The 25787-nt window shown below is 35.3% G+C and overlaps 1 protein-coding gene across 1 annotated transcript in view; it reads right to left on the bottom strand.

Annotated features, from left to right (window-relative positions):
- Positions 1-25787, bottom strand: part of STK3 (serine/threonine kinase 3) — a 316622-nt gene that overhangs the window by 154753 nt on the left and 136082 nt on the right. The window contains exon 7 of the mRNA XM_006159715.2: positions 2499-2636. Within this exon, the coding sequence (XP_006159777.1) occupies positions 2499-2636 (138 nt within the window). The remainder of the gene's footprint in view (positions 1-2498; positions 2637-25787) is intronic.

Here is a 25787-nt window from a genome sequence, read left to right as displayed (position 1 = left end):
GTTTGTTCGGCGGGCGCCCCCCCTCCCTAAAAAAAAAAAAAAAAAAAAAAAAAAAAAAAAATCTAAAAATAAAGAAAAAAGATGAATACATTCAATTCTAAAAAAATGATAAAGATTCACAATCTTTAAATATGTATAAAGTAAAATATAAAAGGGAGTGAGGATTCTGTTTTTGCCTTTTTGAAAAAAAATTTGCTACAGGATGCATGAACTTGCTGGATAGAAAAAGGCAGAGAGTGAGGGAAAATGAGAAAGCATCCCCTCCTCCCCAGGGAGGATGGTCACGCTGTAATCCTTTCTCTCCTACTCTCCTCTTGGCATTTTGGGCACACAAGCACATGTGCCCAGCATGTTTTTCAAGCCACCAGTCTGAGACTCAAACTGCACAGTTGGTCATGTGGGATCCAGTTATCACTAGGCCACCTAGCTGGATCTGAGAAGATGAGGGTAAGGTGAGGATTTTAAACCACTTCAATTCATAAAGAACTAATTATTACCCCCAAACCAGCACATCACATTCCTGATCATGTATTTTAAATATTAAGACTGCTTGGCCTAGCTACAGTGGCTACTCTGCTGAGACCATATGGAAGGCCCTGGATTCAATTCCCAATCTAACCTAAAGGCCAGGCAGAGTGGTATAAGTGCCTAGGAAATGTTTATTCTTTTGAAACCTGAAATAATTCTCTTAAATTCTTTTCATATTATGAACTATCGCTTTCAGAAATGACAGTGTTTAAGTTAATTTCTTACTTTACTAAAAAGCTTCAGAGAAAATGAGAGTTTAAAGTGAACTGTAGAAGGTGGTTCTGCTTCAAGACAGACTAAGTAGCCTCCCCACTGAAACACCTCTAAAACCCTGAACATGAGCTTTAAAACAAACATGAGACTCTTTAACACAAAACAAACCAACAGACTAGCTCGAGACAGTAGACCCAAGGAGGGACACAGCTGTGAGTTCCATGGGCTTTCTTTTACCTCATTTAACCAAGATCAGGTACTAGAGAAGCTGGCAACCCAAAAACTGAGCACAAATGAAAAAAGCCTCTACAAAAGCCCACTCTCTTAAGTCAAAGGACCAGGAAACAGCCTAGTAAGACAACTTTTAGAGAATAACTCTACTCCAGCCAAATACCACAGAATAAAACATGTGCTCACCCCAACAGCAAAGATTGAGTGGGGAGTCTTGCCTTTCACCATTGTGAGGCTGTCTACACCTTCTATACTGAGGTGATGTCACAGCAGTCTGAGGGCCACACTAGGACATTCTTCTCCACTAAGCAGTATAAAAAGTATCCCTTGGGATCAGACAGTAACACAACAGTAAAACACAACTCTCTTCAAGGCGGACCTACATGAGAAGGCTCTGATTTCACATCCACAGACCTCCTGAGTACACTAGGCATGTAGGTGTCCATGATCCTGGGCTGGCAGAAACTGGAAGGTATATCGTGTCACTGAAATTTGGGGAGTACACTCTCACACTTTGTCTCTCTCTCAGACATAGAAAAAATAAATAAACTTTGTTTAAAACAATGAATCCCTTAGAACACCAGCCTAGTAGATAAGGGAGCCAGATTCTACATGACAGACTGCAGTCTGAATCCAGCCCTGGTGGCTTGAAAAGACATGCCAGGCACATGTGCATGTGTACTCAAATCACAACAAAATGGAGAAATGGAGGGAAAAAGACTGCAACGTGATCATTCCCTATTGGGGGATGCTTTCTCCCTTTCCCTCTCTATTTCTCTTTTGTGAGTGCATGAACTCTGGCAATTAAAGAAGGAAAAAAAAGCACCTTGAAAAGTCACATAAACATGTTTTGAATCCTCTTGTCAGTTATCAATAAGAATCATTTTGTAAAATCAAGTTTTGTTAATGTGACACACACTTAGGAGGGTTCTAAAGATATTACATTGGGAAAATAAAGGTTCACAAATTCTTACTTTAAGTATTAAATTATTTCTATCTATATTACATTTCAAGATAGATTTAAAGAAATCTTACTTTCTGGATATTAAGTCTTCTTACCAAAGGAATACTAAAACATTTCATTTACGTAATCCTATAACTAGTATTTACAACATGTGATAAAGTTTAAAAGGAGTTCAGGGATGTTATATTTGCATATCTTACAGTGGAAAAAATGTCAAAGAAGAAATGCTGAATCAAGGGACTTATGGAAAAAACATAAGAATTAGTAACTATAGAGATTAAAAACTCATTCTCGTATCTGAAATGAGAATGCTTTGAAAATTTTGTTTTAAAACAACTTTAATGGGAAGAGTTAACAAAACTGAAAAAAAAAACAAAAAAAGGAAAAATGGTAGAAGATTGAGCTAAAAATTGAGATCAAGAGAGATACAGAGGAATGGTAACTGTTGGGGAGGTTCACATCCTTTGGAAATCAGTTATAAAACTCGTAGCAATTCTAGCCAATATCAAAAAGCTAACAGGCATTAAGAAAGTATCTTCACCTTAGAGGCACAAACACTGACCTGTAGAAGTTGTGTTGCAGTAGCTCTCTGCTCGGGATTCTTCACTAAGCACTTTTTAACAAAATCGGTGAAATCATCAGACCAAAGTTCTGGCTTCCTGAAAGTTGGTGGTGGATTTGTGGGAATCATAAAAATAGCCTAGAACAAGTAAAATATCCAAAAGGCACAGTAAGAATCACAACACCACAACAAAATATACAAATCTCTTTATCTATCTCGCTATCAGACACTAAATTTGAAAGACAAATTTAAACTACTGTAGGATTTCCAATAAGATTGCAATTCAGGAAGCAACCGCTAATGTAATAATTTCCCATTAAATTTCCTCTATTTGAATGTGGCTCATTGAGCATATCATTCTTTATTTTATCTATTATTTTTTATCAGCTTCCAAAGAAGACTTTGCATTTATGACCCTCTTACCAAACTAAGGGCATTCTCTACTTAAACAGATATAGTCCCAAATTTTGCTACTGTATGCCAGATTTACTTCCCACTTCAATTTTATTTTCTAATGGAGATTTTTGTCACAGCTTGAGTGTGCTCTCCAGAGAGAAAGAAGGGAAAAAAGTGAGAAGATACCCCCCAGGGGAGATAGCCATGCTGCAATCCCTTCTCCATTCTCTTCTTGGGATTTTGGGCATGCATGCACATGCAACTAATATGAGTTTTAGGTTGTTGGGTCCAGGATTTAAACTGCAGTCGTCTAGGTGGGAGTCCAGTGATGTAAACATTATGCCATCTGCTAGTACCCCATTTCCATTTTATATAAAGTACTACTACTCAAATGATTAGTAGCAGTCCAGTTTGCTTCTGCAATCCTGAATATTTAAATATGAATAAAATTACTGCTATGATGTGAAATATTTAATAGAGCCAAATACTTAATATTTAATAGAGCCAAGACTTTTATTTTTCTTTTCAAATACATGTCAGGATTACAAATGAAATAATTCAAAGATAATATACAATTTTACTATTAATAATTCAGTACAAATAATTTAGTATTAATAATACTTTCAGATGGCTCAAAATTCAAAAGTTATAATAAGTCTGCTTTTAATTCCTTTCTTGAAAAGTCACCCATTTTTAAGCAAGAGAATTATTCTCTAATGTTCTGAGAAAATTACTATATATAATAAATTAACTTCCCTCATGGGCATCTAGAATAGTTCCTAATAAAATAACATCATTAAAACTTCTTTTTGGGGACCAGCATTTGGCGTAATGGCTAAGTTGCTGGACTCCCATGTAGTTGATCACAGCTTAAACTCACACTGGGGGCGTGTGTGTGCGTGCCCAAGATCCTGAGAGGAAAATGGAGGAGAAGGGATTGCAACATGGCCATGCCCCTAGGGGGTGAGTTCTCACTTTCTGTCTCTTTGTCTCTGTCTTTCTGGCAAACACATATGCCCTATAGAAAAAAGCTCTCAAAAAAAGCCAAAACTGCATTTTCTTCAAAAAGATATGAAAACAATAACATTAAAACAAATATATTAAACATTTGGTAAATACTAGCTATTATCATTTTTATTTCCACATAATGCTATTTTAAAAGCAAGCAGCAAACACAGCAATGACAAAAAGTTTTACCTAGGAAAATTAGTAAGACCATGTTACTAAAACTCAAGTTTAATAGGTAAGTTTATATAATTACACATTCAACACAATAGGTTGAATAAGAAAAAAGGCTTTTCGGCAATCTTAATACAGGGACGTGCAGCATACAATCAAAAGGCTCTCAACGATGTACCAAAGAGTTATAGAGTCTAAAACATTCCCTTTCTAGGCTGCAGAATTAATTCTCTGACTTTCCATAAGAAAAGTGTCTATGTCTGTTTTCTCCTCACATTTTCACCTGGCTTTTGGTGGTCCTCTCTATTCACATGCAAACAAACTAATGAATATTAATTTATGCACATTCTCCTCAATGAATAAAGGAGATAAATGTGGTAATGCCAAAAAATACAATACATAGAAACTAAGTTTTTACCATTGAAAGAAACTAATCTGGAGAAAACACCAAATATGTAGGCAAAGTAATAAAGACAATATATTCTTGGCATAATGATTTTAATGTATTTCTTTTTATTTTAATTTTTATTTATTAATTTTAATTATTGTTTATACATTTAATTGCTAAACATAATTTAAGATTGTAAAGAGACTTTACCCAGCGTGACACACACCTCAGTCCAGCCCAGTTGAGAACATACACGAGTCCTCATCAACAAATATTAAACCATATCCATGTCCCACAAATGCCTTACCTCTCCGGGTTTTAACATATTTCTTATAAATAAAACTGTTATACTCTCCACAGAATTTATATTAACTGATTAAAAGTCATTCATAGGTATCTTAGAATCTTAGATATCTACAGCATAAGCTACATGATAGATCATTTAATTCAATCATCCCATTTTACAGAAAAGGAGTCTAAGGTCAAGAGAGAGGAAGTGACTCTAAAACAGTTTCAGACCTATGAAAGAATCCTCACTGAAAGACCTGCAAAGGAGTCGAATGCTTCCACCATGTCTCAAGCAGCAAAAAAGGTAGAGTACAAAGCAAATATGGGGAATAAAGCTAAACAAACATTTAGTTAAAGGATAGAAGAGATGATAAATGATGATTCTATTTTCAATGTATACATCTGCTAAGTTCCTTCTTTATTTCCAAGTAAGGAAAACAGTATAAGTTTTAAGCATTTAAGATCAAGTGGTGACAGGAAAACATCTTAAAACTTACTACAACTGGGACCAGCAGATAGCATAATGTTTACATGGCTAGACTCTCATGTAGTCAACTGTGGTTCAAGTCCTGGACCTGGAAGCTTAAAATTCTCACTAGGCACATGTGCATGCATGTGCAAAATTCCAAGGGGAGAATGGAGGAGAAGGGACTGTGGTGTGGCCATCCCCCTTTGGGGGTGAGTTCTCACTTTCTGTCTCTCTGTCTCTGTCTCTCCAACAAAGTGCATACGCCCTATAGCAAAAATCTCTCTTAAAAAAAATCTTACTACAACTGAAAACCATGACAGCCCATCAGCTGAAGATCATCTAATCCATTATCAATGAGGCTTGAAAAAACATTTATGGAGCTCAGAAGACTATGTAGTCAGGTAAACAAAATTAATTTGGATGCTTGCATTATAACATACACAAAAAAGGAAAAGTGGCAAAGGAAAAATGAAAGATTACTCCAGAATTCAAGAAATTAAAAAAAAAAAACCTTTATTGCAAGGCGTGCAGGTATTACAATAATTTCCTATATTCTTCTTTTGAATGCCTTCAGAATATGCAGACATTTATTACAATGCACTATTTGAAAAGTAACTCAAACTTTCTGTGGACACAGTAGTGAAGACTCAAAATCCAAGTCTGTTGATTCTAGGGTAAGAGTTAATCTCTTTATCAGTATATGTACCTTCTTTAAAAAGAGCAAATCTTTTAATAGATAAGAACATTCTTACACATCTTACATCGTATTACACATATTACACATCTACAATAGTCCTTTGAAAGCAGTGTAGCTAGTGTTATAAAACAATATGCATCTTTCAATCAACTCTTTATAAAGCATTTTGTGTGTTCAGCATGATGTTGACATTTAAAGGTAGAAAACTGATAGGCCACATGCCATATAACACCAGTGCTATATTTTGTTCAGACAATATCGAGCTTCTATTTCCATAAAGTGAGAATCTGCTGGAATTACTCTGATTTAATCCAGGATTCTCCCTTTTGTCTAGGTCTCACCTAGCCTGGCACAATCATCTATTGGGTCATTGGGAATGTCATGACATCTATTTGCATAGAAAAACAGAAAAATACATCATGACTTTCCTAACAACTGAATTCTTTACCTGATGGTCTGTTAAGTATCTAACTTTGTAGGCCTGCTATTACAGGTTTTAAAATAGAATACATATCTCAGGGTCCACAAAGCTCAGTCTACTTAAAAAAAAAAAAAGAACATCCATGGAACAAATAGAAAATACTGGAATGCCAGACAGTGAAATTCTGTTTGTATATAGCATAATTAATTTCAAACAGATCCACAGTTGAGGCAGACCTTGATATAGCTGTCAGGATGGGCAAAATGGGGTTAATAGCAGCTGCTGGAAAAGGTACACAAAACCACCTGTCAGTTCAAATTAAAGAATACAAAAAATTTGAACTCTCATCTCTGCAAAACAGTTCAAAGGACCTACATAAGCCCCTATACAGACTGACCCTTAACTGCAGTTAATTGATACTAGATTGTCTAGATAAATGTTGTTCATCTGTGGTTCTGTTACAAATTGGTGGATAACAACTCAGTGATTTATGTCCTTGAAGCTAATGTTCTCCTTTGAACTTTGAGCCAATGAGTTGCACTGTTATCTTCAGATAATCTTAACATATAAGGTTCACCTCAGCAGTAGCTATTAGAAATCCAAGGCTAAAAAGCTTAACTCTAACTCTTATTTACCCAGTACTATCATAAAGTGAACCTAAAATGTCACATCCTACTCTCAAATAAGCACTGGACAAGCATGAAAATTAAACACACAGTTCAAGTAAGTCTTAATATATTATCTACCAAAATGTCTCCTGGAAAAATCATAATACCTTTTATTTTCAATTTTTTTAAGGTTTGATAATAACAAATTATTGGGTTGTCAGAGAAGTCATGATGCATTTTTGCACAGAAAAACATAGAAAAATGCATCATGACTTTTCTGACAACCCAATAAAAGATTTTTCTCACAGACTTTACTGTGTTCATCTAATTTAACCTAACCATGAGTCAGAGAAGATCCTATTTAAGATCTCCAGGTCTTGTATAAGTTGATCATGTAATAGATCCCTGCTACAGAAAGTTTTGGGAATCAGTGGCTAGCCTTAGACTAACAATTCACTCCTTTGCCACCAACCAAATCACAGGGACACACACAGCCATATAATTTATCTTATCTCTAGCACCATTTTGATTGAAGAATGTTAGTACAATAAACGATATGATTATCCTCATGTTTGTTTCCCCACCAATGTGTTGCTTAACTACATATTGAACCTCTGATTAAAGTTTTAGAAAGAACTTCTTTGATCACAAGTAGTCTTAGGAAGCCAAGAAATATAGGTGGCTTAAAACAATTATCTTCATGCCTAGAATTTCATAACTTAAGACTCCAGGAATTTTCCAAAAATGTAGGAAAAAAGCTGGAACCAAAAAGCTACAATGGCTGGACTTTATAATCTCACTGGAATGAGTCAACACATATGTCCCAAGCTAAGGCAGCTGAATTTCTGAAGGTACTGGAGCAATGGGCATACCAGAATAACAAAGAAATCTATCTGACTATTTAAGAACCTCAGGTACGTGAGCAAAAGGTTATCTTCCTAACAAATAAATGAGATAAAGGATGAGAAAGCACTTTATAAAGCTAAAAAGAACTAAAACAACTGTTTCTGACAGCCAACATAATACTTAAGTAACTAGCTACTGAGTCAAAAAAAAACAAAATTCTGAAAGAAAATACAGTAACAAATAAGACCACTAAATAAGAGAACAAACAGTACAATATTACTAAGCAAACACTAGACCTGAGTCAGAAAAATAGGCTCTTGTTCTAAATCGCCCCCTCATGGAACAGTCTCAGGGTTTTTTGTTTTTGTTTTACATTTTTTTTTTAATTTACATTTAATCACATATATCTTTACAGTGTACATTTTTTTACAGCATGATTATCATGGATATCAGTCAAGACAAAGATATTACTATATATATTATCATCAGCAAATAGCTTCTCATTTTGCTTCTCATTTTTTGTCAATTAAATGTACTTTTACTTTGTTTTCTTTTTTGTTTTCATGCAAGTGAGGAGACTGGACTAGATGTTTATCGGGTCCTCCTTTGGGTATAAAAGTCTCTGGCAATCTAACTGCCGAGCAATCTATGAGTAAAATTCTAGCAAGACAAATTTTAAACTGTTAGTCAGAAAGGAAATGGAGGAAGAAAAGGTGACAGAAAGAAAAAAGTCTTTTAGATGCTAATGTAAAACGCAAGTGTAAATTTTTATTGCCACTCCCTCAAAAGCAATGATGAAATATATAGAAGATTTTGAAGACAATAAAAAATCTAAAGTGAACCTTGCTCTTAGGGTACAGTTTCTTCAATAAGCACAGGGTTAAAGTATTGGGAGCATAAACTCACACTTCAGTCCAGCTCTACTCAGTAATCATTAATCTAGCCAATAAAGGCCAATTTGCTAGCCTGGAAACAGAAGTAAGGGAGAAGGTGTAGCTACTCCTCTGGTAGTACAAAGTAAGTAACAGAACTAGGCTCTAGAGGCCAGAGCCAGCTCTAGATGCACTGGGAACGATAACAGCACCACTATGAACTGTTTCCACATATTAGCATGGGAATAATGACACAGGTTGAGGGCATACCCCTAAGCCTGGTCATTAAGGGGAGTAAGAGCCCACATCGCTGAGCATTTGGTTCAAATCTTAACCCCCACAGCCTGGGAAGCATGCCAGGCACATGTGAGACAGACAGGATGGAGTAATGGTGGAAAAGGAATCATGGTGACTACACCCCAATGGGGGGTAGTTTCTCTCCCTTGTTCTCTATCTCTCTCTGGTGAGTGAGTACACATGCTCTTCGGCAGATTTTTTTTTTTAAAAATAGAGCTTGAGTATCCTGTATTTGAAGGACTTAAGACCAGAAATGTTTCAGATTTTGGAATATTTGCATATATATAAATACCCTATACATATAGTCTGAAGGTAATTGTATACAGTATTTCTGTATTACAACATTGTCTAAAGAATTATTTTATTTAACTTTATTTATTTATTTATTTTTAATTTGACCAGAGAAGGACAGAGAGAGAAGGGGGAGGGGGGAGTGAGAAAGCAAGCCACCAGGTCTGAGACTTGACCCAGTGTCACCCATGTGGGAGTCCAGCACCCTTAACCACCACGCCACCTGCTGGCCCCTATATTACAACATTTTGACTGCAACGTATCACATGTGGTCAGATACAGAATTTTTCACTTATGGCTTCATGTTGGCATTCAAAAATTTTGTATTTGGAGTGTTTTGGATTTCAGATTTTCAGGTCAGGGATGCTCAATCTAGTACCTTCTCTATAAGACTGTTCTCAATTTTAAATGGGTTAATACATGTAAAATGTATTTACAGTGTCTGCCCACATTGTGAATGCTCAATAATGTAAGCTACTCTTAACCTAATTTTACCACTGAGGCTCACAAGAATAAACTATTGGGTTGTTGGAAAAGTCATGACACATTTTTGCATAGAAAAACAAAAAAAATACCATGACTTTTCTGATGATCCAATAGCTTATTCGAGATCACATAGCTATAAAGGTGCCTGCCAAAATTAGAGCTCAGGTTTATCTGACCCCTTCCCTTATGCCACCTCACGCAACCTCTGTTTCTCTTACATTTCTGCCACAGATAATTCTATTACAAGATAAAAGCTCTTAACACAGATCCAGTCCCAGAAAAGAGATAGAAATGTAACTGCATAGAGATAATTATAGGGTCAGCTCCGTGACGCAGCAGTTAAGCTCTGTGCACAAGGAGCAGGATGCCACACAACCAGCCATTCAGGTCCTGGCTCCAGCAGTATGCGTGTGCACACCTTAAATCCTGAAGGCAGGGAGAAACAAAGGTAATTGGATTGTGGTGTGATCATGGACCACTGGGAGGGAGAGATGCCTCTCTCTGGCTCTGGTGATCACAACACCCTACAACAACAACAACAACAACAAACCAACAACAAAAGAGTAGAGAGATGATTATGGTTTGATTTCCCTAAAAGTAGAAAACTATAAACAAACGATGTCATACAATTGAGGAATGGCTAAGTAAACTACTATATATCAATAAAATAGACGAACATATTGCCATAAAACATAACAAATTACAAAACCACAAGGAAAAATAATTTTTAAGATTTTTGCCATAAAGTGTGTGTGCTCACTGGAGAGACAGAGAGAAGGAAAGTAAGAAGTCACCCCCACAAGGGGATGCCCACTCCTCAATTAGCTCTCTTCTATTCTCCTCCTGGGATCTTGGGCATGCACGCACATGTGTTATGTGTAGGTCTCCAGCTGCTGAGTCCAATACATGGACTGTAGTTGGCCATGTGGGAGTTCGGCATCCCAACCACCATGCCACCTGCTGGTCCCACAAGAAAATGTTTTAAGGAAAGAAGTGATGGAGGATAATGGCCCCCTAAAGATGTCTACATTCTAATCCTTAGAATTTGTAAATATGTTCCCTGACCTAGCAAAGAGGTCTTTGAAGATAATGTTAAATATTTAGGGATAGGAGTGTATCTTCAATCATGTAGACAGACCCGGTGTAATCACAAGGGTCCTGAAAAAAGTAAAACAGGGAGCAGAAGAAGAGTTGAGGGAGAGGTGATTACAGAAGTCTGGTCTGCTTTGAAGCATTTTTCAAAAGTTGCTGCTATGAAGACGAAGGAAGAGGGCCATGGAGCCAAGGGCAGCCTTTGGAAGCTGGGGAAGGCAAGGAAATAAATTCTGAGAGACTCCAGAAAGGAAGGCAGCAGTGCCAACACTTCAATTTTAGCCCAGTGAGTCCTGTGCTTGACATGTAACACGCAGAGCTCTAGGATGATACGCTCATGTTATGTAAGGCACTAAATTGTGGTAATTTGCTGCAGCAGAAATAGAAACCTTATAGCTGATAGTTGAGGGCAAGGGAAGAGAAAGAGGTGTAAGCACCTAAAGGCTAGAACTAAGTGCCATTCACTGCTGTATCAAGAGCCTGAAACAGTGTCAGAGCAGGCACTCAGTAAAGCCTTTCCAAGGGATTTGCACCTGTTTAGCTTCAAAAATCTATAAATCAAGCAAAGAGACAGAACTGAAGAACTAATGGTAATATATAAAAATATAATGGTAATATATAAAAACAATTTCTACTCAGAAATATGGAAGACTTGACAGTAAATGATTAACTATCAGAAGAATAAAGTTTATATGAGATGATGACAACCAACTGAATTCACCTGGAGAGAAAAAAGGTACCTACAAATAAACATGTGAAAAAATTTATAATAAAACTATATAATTAAGTACAGAGAACAAGGCTCTCTTGCCAAGATTTGCTATCATTGGCAAACGTCCATATTAAACTCAGCTTCCCCAATTCCAGATACAAATGGAATTGTGAATTTGGCAACTCACTGGAGAGACAGACTGCAGTACAATCTGATTTCACATTAAAGTTACCTCATTCTTCTCAACTTAGATCTGACCCAGAGGAAAATTTTTAACAGATTCTATTGGACAAGTGCCATACTATAGTCACTGAAGTTCAAAATTAGCATTTAGATGTTAACCCAAAGGATTTCCATTTTATTTCCCTAAAACTAAACTGGACTAAAAATGTAACGAATTATGATTATAAAATGGATTATTTAAAGCAATGTTTGTCAAAGAGTAAGCAAATTATAACACCAGCCCTTCTCTCTTAGGTCTTCTGACCTCATTCAAGCAATACCTCACCCAGGTTGAACACATGGTAGCACTCAAGCTGTTAACTGATAAAAAGAGATAATGTTCTCCTTTTCTTCAAGGTTGATCCAAATATAGTGACATACTATAGATACATCCACTTCAGCCTTCCTAATCATCAAAAAATACAAATGAAAATATATACTTCAAATTTGTATATAAATGTATTAATCATTTCTTTTGTACCTATGTCACAAAGCATTATATTAGAAACTGAAGACAAGAAAAAGTTGCACATGCTGCTGTTAATAAAGTCATAATCTAATGGAACAGTCATATGAATTATAATACAGTGTGGTAACTGCTAGAGTCTTGAATACACAGGGTACTAGAGAAGCCCAGAGGAAAAGTTCCCATTTTAGAATGCATAGAAGAGAGATGAGAGAAAATGCAGGCACAAAGTTAATACTGAGCAGAGGGCAGAGGTTAAGAACCTGGAGGTACCTACAAATGATAGCATAGCTGAAGAAAAGGGGGTATCACATACCCCTGAGGTATGCAGAACTCAAGGCCTTGTATTATACCCTTAAGAATTTGGCCCTTAACATAGAGACAAATGAAATAAATTTCTTTTTCATTGGAGGTTATTAGATAAGGAATTAATATTACTTGTGCTTCATCTGGAATGATCAATCTAGCAGTATCAAGAAAGTTACTTTGGGGATGAGACTGACGACTATTAGACCAGTTAGAAGACTAACACAGAAATCCAAAACACAAATAAATAAATATGAGGACTGAAATTTAAAATAATAAAGATAAAAAGATGGGGATGTTATTTTAGAGATATTAAAGAAGTTACATGGATAGAAACTGGTGAACACGAAAACCTGAACTAGCTCAGTGGTAGGGAGGCCCGACAGGAAGAAAAGGAGGCAACATAAACAGGACACAGCGATTGAGTAACGGCAGGGGATCGGACAGAGGGAAGATACTCTCCAGATTTTCAACTTGGCAACTGGTTGGATGATAGTGCCATTAGCCAGGGAAGGAAATACAAAGGTAGAAACAAATTTGGATATATTGGATTTGAAGTGTTTCATAACAGTATTGAAAAGATAATTATCTAACCAGATAATTAGAAATTAATCTAGAACTCAAGACAAAGATAAAAGCCAGAGGAAAACTAGGAAATAGAGATATCCTAGAAATCAAAAGAGATAAAAGATTTAAGGAGGAAAGAAATAAAAGTAAAATAAAAGTAAAACTGTCAACACCACCAGAAGCACAGAGGGGGAAGCCAGCCAAAGTCTGTTCGGGGGTAAATGGGAGGGAAGTACGGAAATTGCAGCAACAGATATCCATTAGTCTTTTTATATGTGACTCTGAAAGAAAGATCCAAGACAGGGCAGCAAGTAGAGAGCAGGATGAGCCCAGAGGAAACTTGTTTGTTTCTTGAAATGAGAGATACCTGGGCCTGTCAAGTTCATAAGAGAGAAAAGATAAGTAATGATTAGAGGACAAGAAAAAAGGGCAGCAGCATACCCTTCTACTAAAACCAGAACAGGGGACCACCAGATGGCGTGATGGCTATGTCACTGGACTCCCATGTAGTGAACTGCGGTTCAAGTTCCAGATCTGGCTGCTTAAAACTCATCCCAGGTGTGTGTGTGTGCATGCCCAAAATCCCGAGAGAAGGGACTGCGGAGTGGCCATACTCCCGGGGGGGGGGGGGGGAGAGGGGGACTTCTCACTTCTTCTCACTTCCTGTCTCTCTGTCTCTAGCAAGTGCATGCGACCTATAGCAAAATTCTCTCTTTAAAACAGTAACAAAAAGCCAGAACAGAGGGAAATGAGACCCCAAATCCAGGCATATTACAACCATCTGACTGGTATTTTTTAACAATGAGCATCCTGCAGTTAGGTTATCTGAGCATTACGTTTAAATTTTTTCATTATGTAATATTTGATGCTGTAATAATTGCTGTTATTATAATAGCATTAGATCTACTCTATGTCGTACTTACTATGTGCATAGCAATGTACTAAGTAGCTTTACAAGAGTTACTTCTTTTAATCCTCACCAAAATGCGATGAGGAATTATTTCTCTGTTTTATAGATGAGAAAACTGAAGCATGGGAAAGTTAAATAACTTCCCCTCAAATACACAACAAAAAATGGACAGAGTTGAAAACTGAAACCAACTAATCAAGCTCCAAAGCTCATGTCCTTAATCATCAAGTTATACTGCCTCATCATAAATATAGAGTGTGTTTGGTTTATTAAATTAATCCACAGACAACATATTTTTCTGTCATGAAATACATATATTTTTAAAAAATATTTTAAAAGAATTGTTCATTTAATTTTACTTATTATTATCCTTCTATTTGACCAAAGAGAGAGAGAGACATACACAGAGAGAGAAAGCAATTGAGAGAGAGAGAGAGAGAGAGAGAAAGAAAGAGAGAAAGCAAGCCACCAGGGTCTGGGACTCAAACCACAGTCAGCTATGTGGGAGTCCAGCACCTTAACCACCATGCCACCTGCCAGTCCCAAGAAATATATAATTTTTAGACAGTTATAGAAGAAAACTGGAATTTACTGATCAGAAACTTACCAGACTATATTTAATACATTAAATTTTAAAATCTAGATAATAATAACATTACTAAAATCATCACTATACACATTTTCTTATCTATCTAGATACATAAGTTTAACAGTGGTTCTTAACTTTTACTATGTATCAAAATTTCTTAAAGAGTTTGTTAAAATGCAGATTGCTAGATCCCACCTGAGAGTTTCAGATTTAGTAGGCCTGAGATTGGGCATCATAATTTGCAATTTTTAAAAAGAATTATTTTATTTAACTTTATTTATTTACTTACTTATTTTAATTTGAACAGAGAGAGAAGAGTGGGTAAGGAGGGAGTAAGAAAGCAAGCAGCCAGGTCCAGGTTGACCATGTGGGAGTCCAGTGCCCTTAACCACCATGCTACCTGCCAACCCATATAATTTACAATTCTAACAAGTACCCAAATGATGCTGATGCTATTGGCCTAGGGTCCACACTTTGAGTACTACCTTACAGTAAGTCTTGACAGTTGGCTGGAGATGAATATAAAAACACCTGGCATGTGGTACACAGTCAAAAAGTAGTATCTGCAGTCATTAATAATAAAAATGATGATGAAGATAATGATAATGACGATTACCAACATCTTCATTATCTGCATAATTTTAGATTTTTGTATCAACTTTCACTCAAAGATAATATTAAACTGACTTTTAAGTTCAAAATAATCTGCCTGCCTACTCTGATTGCCTCTGGTGTCTGTGTTCCACACTGCTCACAAAACCGCTTTTCTAAAATGTAAATCTATATACTACTCTTCTACTTCAAACAATCTTTCCCTGTTACTTACAAAATAAAGTACAAACCATATGGCTTACCGACCCCTTCAGCCAATGAGCCATTATCTACTCATCATGCTTTGAGAACATTACCTATTTTTTCATGTTTTCCCTAATTTCCCTATAGTGAAGCCATACATTCCTTCCATGATTCCAAAGCATTTCAAAAACAATTAAGAAAAAGAATAACAATGATAATAATATCAATCAACATTTCTGGGACATTCCTTAAGAACTTTACATGAATTACCTTATTTAATCCTTATAACAACCCCTCACAATAAAGACCATAAATACTCTCATTTTGTAATTGAGGAGAAAAAGTGAGATATAGAGAGATAACTTTGCCCAAGGTCATAAAACCTGCAAGTAGAAGAACCAGGATTCTACCACTGTAATTACCAGACTGTTCAGTACAGAGTGTCTAAATACTATATTTTTGTAAATACGCATCTAAATAACTTCCTTATTCATTTTTAAATCTTTTTTACTACTATTTACTAAGTGCCTATTATATGCCAGGCATTGTTTTATGCACTGAAGGCCACCAGGTAAGAGTGGGGAAAACAGACATTAATTTTTCAAAAATCACAGAGAAATTTCAATAAATAAGTACTGAAGATAGAAAGTACGAGGTACTCTGAGATTAAAATATGAGGATCCAACCTACTTGTAGTTATTGTACTTTAACTTTAGTGTCCTAATAAAGAGTATTAAGTTATATAAAATCCAATTTACAGAACACCAAACAGGTCCAGCCGCAGTGGCACAGTTAGTAGCATGCTCGACTGCGGAACTAGAAGCCACACAACGACCATGGTTCCATTCCCTTGCCCTGCTGGCCTGAAAACATGCTGGTCGTGTGCATGCCTGCCTAAGGTTATGGTAGGCTGCAGGAACCCAGGAAAGGGATTGCAGAGTGACTCACTTGCTCACTCTCTATCACACACACATACACACTTTATCATGAATTTAAGGAAAAATAAATTTATAAAAGAAATAAAAAGAATGTCAAGTAACTCTATATCAAGATGACACTTTCAAAATCAAAGTATTTAATTATAAATCAAAATCATATAGTTAAAATGTAAAACATATGATTTAAACTAACATTTAAGTTCTTTAGAAGCTCCTTTCTCCCTTGGCAAATATAGCTACTACCTCTCTGAAACAAAATGTAAGAAAATGGCATTTGGAAATGTCCTTACAGTATCCATCATGATAAAGGTAAAATAATATGCCAAGTTCCTGACAACCATAATAGTACATAAAAGTACTTCCATTTTGGACAATGCTAACTTTCTTATGATTAAAGAAGAATTGGATTCATGAATTAATATAGTTGTAAGATTAAAAATAAAAAGTCTTTCATAGTAAGTATTTCAAAGGAAAAGCTAGTATTTTTTACAGGGGAAAAAAAATGCCAAAAAGTCCAAATACTGATCTTACAAAAAGACATGAAAGGTAAAATCAAGTATGAACCAGGTCTGGATCCCCGTATCTTCAGTTTCTATTTATCAAACAGAAAAATCTTTCCAACTTTCTCCTTTCCTGTATAAGACCAAAACTATGCGATATTCTGTTTGTATTACAATTACACTAATTCAATGCAGGTCACTTGCTTTTTACTGAGTCCAGATGACATTCGGTAAACTAAACATGAGCCAATTAGTTTTTTTAAAAAAGGAAGAAAAGAAAAGAAAAAAAGGAAGAAAAAATTGCGTTCTGATTGCCTTTGGGTAGGTCATACAGTGGCTACGGAGCAACATGGCCTGAACCTCATTTTGGCTAACACCAACCATACGGCTAACATTAAGGACCAGCATTTGAATTAATATAGTTGTAAGATTAAAAATAAAAAGTCTTTCATAGTAAGTATTTCAAAGGAAAAGCTAGTATTTTTTACAGGGGAAAAAAAAATGCCAAAAAGTCCAAATACTGATCTTACAAAAAGACATGAAAGGTAAAATCAAGTATGAACCAGGTCTGGATCCCCGTATCTTCAGTTTCTATTTATCAAACAGAAAAATCTTTCCAACTTTCTCCTTTCCTGTATAAGACCAAAACTATGCGATATTCTGTTTGTATTACAATTACACTAATTCAATGCAGGTCACTTGCTTTTTACTGAGTCCAGATGACATTCGGTAAACTAAACATGAGCCAATTAGTTTTTTTAAAAAAGGAAGAAAAGAAAAGAAAAAAAGGAAGAAAAAATTGCGTTCTGATTGCCTTTGGGTAGGTCATACAGTGGCTACGGAGCAACATGGCCTGAACCTCATTTTGGCTAACACCAACCATACGGCTAACATTAAGGACCAGCATTGTTTATTCCTTTCAGATTTCTCACATTTAGAAATTCTAATTTAAATACATTTTATGGTGAAAGTGAGGACAGCAGTCCTGCACCAATATTGGCTTTCCCCTCCTTCAACTCAAATGTCTTATTCTGGAGCTACTAAAATGGAGTCTGTATATTGAACAAAAATGTGTGACTCTTACCTATTTATATTCAACATACAGAATAAACCAGGGGAAAAAGTCAGTCTTTATCATTTGTTAACTAGATGTCTTTTACTTATCACAGTTATAAACGACCAAGTGAAACTGATGATTTAGCTGACATAAAAAACAAGATGGTCTAAGGTTAGGAAGTTTCATCTTTAACATTAGTAATCTCGAGACAACCCGAACCACCATTAAATCAGGTATATGATAAACAGGGTAAAAGGAAGAAATATTCATTATTAAAAGGAACATTATTATTAATATTTTATTAGGAGTTGGCACTCAACATTTTCTTACAGTCTATCGGGTGAAGAAACTTGGTTTATGATTCCTTTTAAATTCTTACTAACACTTTTTTTGCCTAGAAAATAGGTTTTTAAAGCCTATAACTACAAATTGTCTGTAAAATCATTATTTGAAATTAGCCTGCACTAATATAATAAAACTACATTAATTCCTCACTACATTTCTACTTCAGCAGTTGCTGATATATTAAAAATGATTCACCATCATTGTTAGAAAAATAGAAGTCTCTGTATATTTAAATTAGCCTGGTTTTGAAAATTTTGTTACTTATTTCTAGCCTGACTTTTAAAAGTTCTCTAAATTCAACTGACGAATATTATGTTCCTAAACACAAAGATACAGTAATAAAGATGGGAATTATTTACTCTAAAAATCCTGACTGCATGACTGTTAAATCACTTACATACGGCCAAATGATCTACAAGAAAGCAGGGAGGTCCTGAAATTGTGTACTCATATCCATTTTCAACTACTGCACAGGTGACACAACCAATCAAGGCCTTACTGAAACAAAATGGGGACAGAAGGCATTTAGTGAATAAAGGTGACTTTTATAGACAAAATGAAATAAGAGACAATCACCATCTCTTATTCAAAAGCAACCAACAGCAACAGATTATTTTCTACTCTCTGCTTATTATGTTCAGTAATATAATAATAATAATAATGTTGGATGTTATCTATGTTATATTCAACATACAGAATAAATCAGGGGGGAAAATCAATCTTTAGAAGATAATTTGGTAAGGGGACCAGCAGGTGGCATGGTGCTTAAGGTGGACACTGGACACTCCCACATGGCTGACCACGGTTCAAGTGTCAGACCTGGTGGCTTCCTTTCTCACTTTCCCTCTCTCTCTCTCCTTCTGTGGGTCTCTTTCTGGTCAAATTAAAATAAATGAATGAATAAATAAAATGGAATAAACAATTCTAAGAAAAAAAAAAGAAGATAATTTGGTAAGAATAAATCCCCTGATAATAAAGTATGTTTATTATCAGTTGCTCTCCTGTTCAGAGGTTAGCTGGTGATTAAGAAGAAGAAATGGCAATATCACCCTACCACAGAACTATGAAAGGAAGGCAAGTGACCAGTTCTGCCCCATGGGGAAAGCTCATCCAGGTGACTAGTCCGAGAAGGTGCTTCTCCCTTCTCTTTCTCACACACACATGCACTTACAACATGCTCTATCATGAATAAAGATAGATAGAACCTTTAACGTTCACATAAACTTTCCGAAGTCTTCATGGATTTCTGAATAGACCAAAAAAAGGGGGGATACAAATTAGACAAGACCACTTATTTCATCACACTGAACTTTAAAATTGTTATGGACTGAATGTATATATTTAAATGTTAATGTTTAAATCCTAACCCCCAATGTGATGGTACTGGGGTAAGAGACACGAGTGAGATGATTCCTCTTTCCACTATGTGAAAAAGATATAAGAAGATGGTGTCTAGAAGCCAGGGAGAAGACCCTCACTCTTCTTTTGTTACAGCAGCCTGAACTAATGAGGACAAACACCTTCATTTTATTAAATAGCCAAAAGAGGTGAGCTACAGAAGTACAGCAATAAATCAGTGCTCCATAATGCTGAAGCCATGTGGGAAAATCCTAGATTTGTTCCCAGCAGTTTCCCTGTACTTGGTGTGTGTGCACACACAGATGCCCATGATCCCAGCTAGCTGGGGCTGGGAATGGATCATGGCATGAAGATCCTGTTTAGGGTAGTTTTTAATTTTTTCTTCACTTTGAAAGCTTCATTTATTTAATTCTTTGGTTTTTAGCTTTATTGTTTTATTTTTTAATATATTCTTATTATTATTCATACATTAAATCGCTATATATCAATTAGATTATGAAGAGACTTTACAGAGGGTAGTTTCTACATAATACTTCTCTCATGGGGAAGATCAATAAATAAACTTAAAAAAAGTAGCCAGAAGAGTTTTAACGTGGGCATGGAAAAGAAGGAAAAAAATGCTAGGTTAACTCAAATATTTTAGGAGAATTCTTGCTCACCTATTAAATAAATAACAATATTTCTAAGAACTTGGAAATAATGTTACAGTACAATGTTGGTTATGCAAAAAATCTTATTTAATGCAGTAATTACATTCTTTAAAAGACCAAATACTTTAAATATTAAATAAAAAATTGACAGTACATAAAATGGGCTTATAGCCTGAAATACAGTACCATTTGTTATGGGAAAGGATTACTGTTATAAAATCTATGCATAAAGCTATGAAAATGCAAGTTATAGTATTGGGTCATTGGAAAGTCATGACTTTATGCACATTTAAAAAAAATAGAAAAATGTGTCATGACTTTTCTGACAACCAATAGTATGTAGAAATAGTATTTTTAAAATTGTAATATAGATATTAATCCTCTTGAACCAGATAAGGTTTTAAAATGCAATACTGTATTGTAACTTGTCCTTCCTTTGTTGAAAATGCGGTGACACTATTAACGTTTTATTCTTACAAAGAATTTTTTAGCCCTTTGCATAATACATTGTTAAAATGCTTACTACTTTCAATCAGATGCATGACTGCTTATGTTTTGGGGGAAATTTTATTTATTATTTTCTTGATTTGCTTTTCACAATCATAGGCATATAATAGTTCATTATGTTTCTTTATGCAGATTTTTACCTGCTGTCACTGTAATCTTTAATATCTATTTCAGTGGTTTTAAAGGTTAATATGAGAGTTTTTTTTATTAACTTTGCAGAGCAAGAAATAAAGTAAGATATGCCTTTATTAGATTTTCAAATTTCAGTTCCTCATTTTAGAGACAAAAGGATGCTTCCGGCTAAAAGCTTTAAAGATTTTGAGAATTCTTGGGACCAGCAGGTGGCATAATGGCTATGCCACTGGACTCCCATGTGGTCGCCCATGGTTTTAGTCCCAGACACAGCGGCTTAAACTCACTCCAGGCGCGTGTGTGTGCATGCCCAAGATCCCAAGAGGAGAATGGAGGAGAAGGGATTGTGGTGTGGTCATACCCCCCTGGGGGTGATTTCTCGCTTTCTGTCTCCCTGTCTCACTCTGTCTTTCTGCAAGTGTACATACCCTATAGCAAAAACCTCTCCAAAAAAAAAAAATTTTTTTTGAGAATTCTTAATAACCTTTCCTTTTTTAATTTTCCTGTTTTTCCATATTTATGTCATTCTTTAAAAATTTACACACAAAATTATGACAAAGTTTTCAAGAAAGAATGTTATTCTTTTGTAGTTCTATAATCCAGTAAAAATGTGATATAAAAGTACAATAGTTAATGTATTAGTGGATGGTTTCTGGTATTTGTTTCAACAAACTTTGATTTTATTTTCAATTAGTTTTACAATGCCATTCTTCTTGTGAAAAATATTTATTGTCGACATTTTAATTGTTATCAATAAACAACATTACTATAATTAATAATTACTGAGGTATCCAATTAAGAACCCCAGGCCTAACTGTTGTGGTGTAGCAGTAATGACAGTACCCTGCAACCTTGGAAGTCATATGGTGATCACAGGTCAGATGAAAAACACACCAGTGCAGGAGTGGGCATGCAGGATCCTGAGGAAGTAGAAGGCTGGGGCAAGGGGATTATGGCAACACGACACTCTATGAGAAGTGCTTGCTCTCACTCTCTCTCTCTCTCCTTGTCCCTCCTCATGTGCATGTACACACATGAAGAGGTGGGAAAAAAAAAACAGAAACTGTTACCTCCTTGAAAGCAACAGTATAACATAAGTTACTTAATCATTCCTGGGCAATTATTCATATGCCCCCCTCTATAAATATACAATATACAATATCTAACAAATTCATATATAAAGTTACAAGTATTATCAAGTTTCATGTATTCTTTTATTCTCAGAAAGAAAATTTATATTCAAATAATGAAATTTAATTACAAAATCTATCTCACTGTAAAGGCATGGAAGGGATGATTAAACTATTTACCAATCTTATCAATAAATAATAGTGATACTATAAATTCAGTCTTTTGACTTTCCAAATATATTTTCTAATTTCCTTTATTTACTACTTTAGCTTTGTTTAAATTCACAAATTTCCCAACACCATACTTTCTCACAGAAAGATTTTTTTTCTTTTTACCAGTGGGTATACATATAGAATATTTAAGGATTACTTAATCATAGACAGGTTATTAAATTTATAAAATAGATCTCTTTTTTAAAAAATTATTTGTTTTGATTTTATGTATCATTATTTCTTTTTAATTTGACCATAGAAAGACAAGGGTGGGGAAAAGAAAGCAAGCCACCAGGTCCAAGACTTGAACCACAGTCAAGTGGGAGTTCAGCATCTTAACTACCATACCACCAAATCCTGACAAATGGCCATTTGTCAAATCCTATCCAATCTAATACCAAAAATGAATTCTTAAATACAAAAGTGTTTGTTTTCATTTGTCAGAGGGCACATGCACTCACCAAACACATACAGAGAAAAAGGTAAAAGGAAAAAAATTCCCCTCCCCAGTGGGGCAAGGTCACACTGGAATCCCCTCTCCTCCATTTCTTCATCTTGCCAGGATTTGAAGGGCACATACGCATGCCAAACACATTTTTCAAGCTGCAGGACCCAGGATTTAAACTGCACAGTCATCCATAAGGGAGCCATCCATATGGCTCCCTTAACGACTAGACCAAGGAGCTAGCCTAGTATTAGGGCTATATGCAACATTCATTCATCCAAAAAGTATTTCTTGAGTAACTATTACATGCCAAGAACTACACTATTAGTATAGCAGTACGCTGGCGAACGAAATTAAAACTGCCCTATATCTCATGCCAAAAATACAAAGGTAAAGACACTGTCTCTCTTTTAAAGAATATTTCATCTAACTATGGCAAGAGCTAAAGTTAAAGTTCTCAATGTAATTTATCATATAATGTTAAAATATGCATAAGTAAGTTGTAGCAAGAGCATATTCAAAGGGCCAGGGAGCAAAGAGGAAGGAGCCTCTCTCAGATACAACTGAGTACATACCATGATGAGGACCACAATTTTCTCTGCCAGCATCCAACAAGCATGGGCACTCCCTCCTGAGAACAGAAATCTCCAGCACAGTAATAAAGCTGTACTTCTAACTCTATGATATCTCTCTCAGAGGTTAATCAAGGTGCTACCTGACCTGACCTTCACAATGTATGGCCCCTTTGCATTCAATAGGAAATGGAAAACGAGAGAACATTCAAATAACTCCATTTTAATAGTTAAGAGTAAAGTTCTCTGGGGATGACAATAATTCCTATAAAATGTCTAGGTTAACTGTAGGCCTCAGCAATTCCTACTATTCTTATCTCTTATTCATATGAAGACATTAGCTGCATCTATTAAGTGCCTCCAGCAGAGACACACTGTACAACCTTCAATGGAACATTATTTCTAAGGTTTATCTATTGACAGGAGGTATTTTTATGCCTTAGCTTTGCAGATGAGAAAACTGAGAGTCAAAGATATTGTATAATTTGCCCAAAGGTCTGTACAGCATTTGGGCTGGAATATAAAGAAAATCTGTCTGAACACAAAATCAGGGATCTTTTTGCTATATCTCATACTCCCATAAAGAATCTATTACTAAGTGATATTAATTCCTCTCCTATGTTATTTGTAACCATCCTATATACAGAATTACATGTGAACTAAATAAAACAGTTTATGTCTTTGTTGAAAATAGGATCACATCTAAATTAGTTAATTAGCTAGCTAACCAGAGAGAGACTGACAGAAGGAAACATGACAAAATCTCAAGTGCAACATTATCCAAAACAATTTAAATTTACTCTACAGTGTTCTCATAAGTCCAAGTGGCACAACCCTTTGATGGACATTATTTCCAAAAGCACAATTAAAGAAACTAGATATATCTTGAGATATCTGTAACAATGTTATCACCTCCACTGCCTCATCTTCTATACTGTCTCTCTGCTCACTCCAAACACAGTGACCTCCTATTAAGCCTCAAAGACCCAGGCATGTGCCCACCTCACAGAGTCTGTCTGCTCCGCTAACCAAAGCAGTCTTACCCCAGATATCTACAGGCTTAGTCTTCTGAGTCCTTAAGGCTCCAACTTAAATTATCCCCTTCGTGACAAGGCCTCCACTATCACAAATAGTTAAAAGAACACCAGACCTCCATATTTACACATTCCCCATCTAATTATAATCACCATCTAACTATTTTATTGCATTTATTTCCTGTTTATTGCAACTAAAAATAGAAACACTATAAAGGCAGGGATTTTTGTTTCACTCAGGGCTATATCTCTTGCCAACAGAACAGTACCTAGCACTGACTAAATATGTCTTGACTAAATAAATAAACTTTATTATTTGAAACCAAAAAAGGAATTGAGTGAGTTTGATTTCATCACTGCTACAAAGTTCAATTAGGTTTTTTGTTTTGTTTTGTTTTTTGTTTTTTTTTTTCCTAGAGCATAGTTTTATTATTTGAGGGATGTTTAACTTTTCTTTTTTACAAAACATTTCCCTCGTTACCTTGGCTAATGACCTTTTTTCATTGTTCTTTAAAACTTTAACAAGAAGAAAATTCAGGGTTTGAATTTAAAAATTAAAGTCTGGATAGAATCAAAGTTGTATAGACACATCTATTAGCTTTCATTTCCATAAGCTGTTACTAATAGTCTTTTGAGAGAGAAATTCATAGATTAAGAATTAAAATTAAGTTTTTCATTGATGCTTTATGACATTCCTCACATTAAATGAGCACCAACGTCCATTATATTGAAGGCATTTGTTTAATATTCTAGGTACTTAGAAAAGTTTCTGAGAAAATTAAGTTCCTTTATAAATCTTTCTGTGGCCAAATATTTTATTATAAGACATTCACATGATGTAAAGGGTCCTAACTATAACAGAAATTACAATGCCACATCATACTTAAGCTTTAAACTATCCATGTCTTTTATGTTTAACAATAACATAAAAACTCTTATCCCAAACTACTTATTATCTTATTTAAAAAATCTTTTCTTTTCCATCAACAATGACCTTTGTCTCCTAAGGTAAATAATGGCATGTATAATAAAAAGCTATGTAACTTTTTATTATTTCAATTAAATAATTAGCTGATACTAGCATCTTTTAATACCACCCCTACACATTTAGAAGAAGTAAATAACCTAGAGATCAAAATACACAGTAAAACCATAGGAACAGCAGTTTTTCATTGCCAGCTCTCTCTATATAAACACTGGATGCAGTTCTATGGAAGTATGGCTCCACATATTAAGATGAGGAATATGTCTGTTTACATGTGTCTCTTTCCTGCTCCATATTACCCCAGGATCAGTGTGTGCCTCTGTGGTTAAGATTTACTGCATGCTCATATTAAAGTCCCATTTCTAACATTTAAACAGACAGCCACAAAGACCAATTACAACAGTTATTAGTACGACCTTTGGTGTACCAAAGATTTGGGAGTTCATAAAGTTGGAATTGATTGTTTATGGACAATTACAGGTACTGAAATGATTTAAACATTTCATTTCTGTTTTGCTCTGCTGA

The sequence above is a fragment of the Tupaia chinensis genome, unplaced genomic scaffold, assembly GCF_000334495.1.
Source record: "Tupaia chinensis unplaced genomic scaffold, TupChi_1.0 Scaffold000646_1, whole genome shotgun sequence".
NCBI lineage: Eukaryota > Metazoa > Chordata > Mammalia > Scandentia > Tupaiidae > Tupaia > Tupaia belangeri.
Note: the sequence above shows the minus strand (reverse complement) of the source record. Positions and strands in the feature narration are given on the sequence as shown.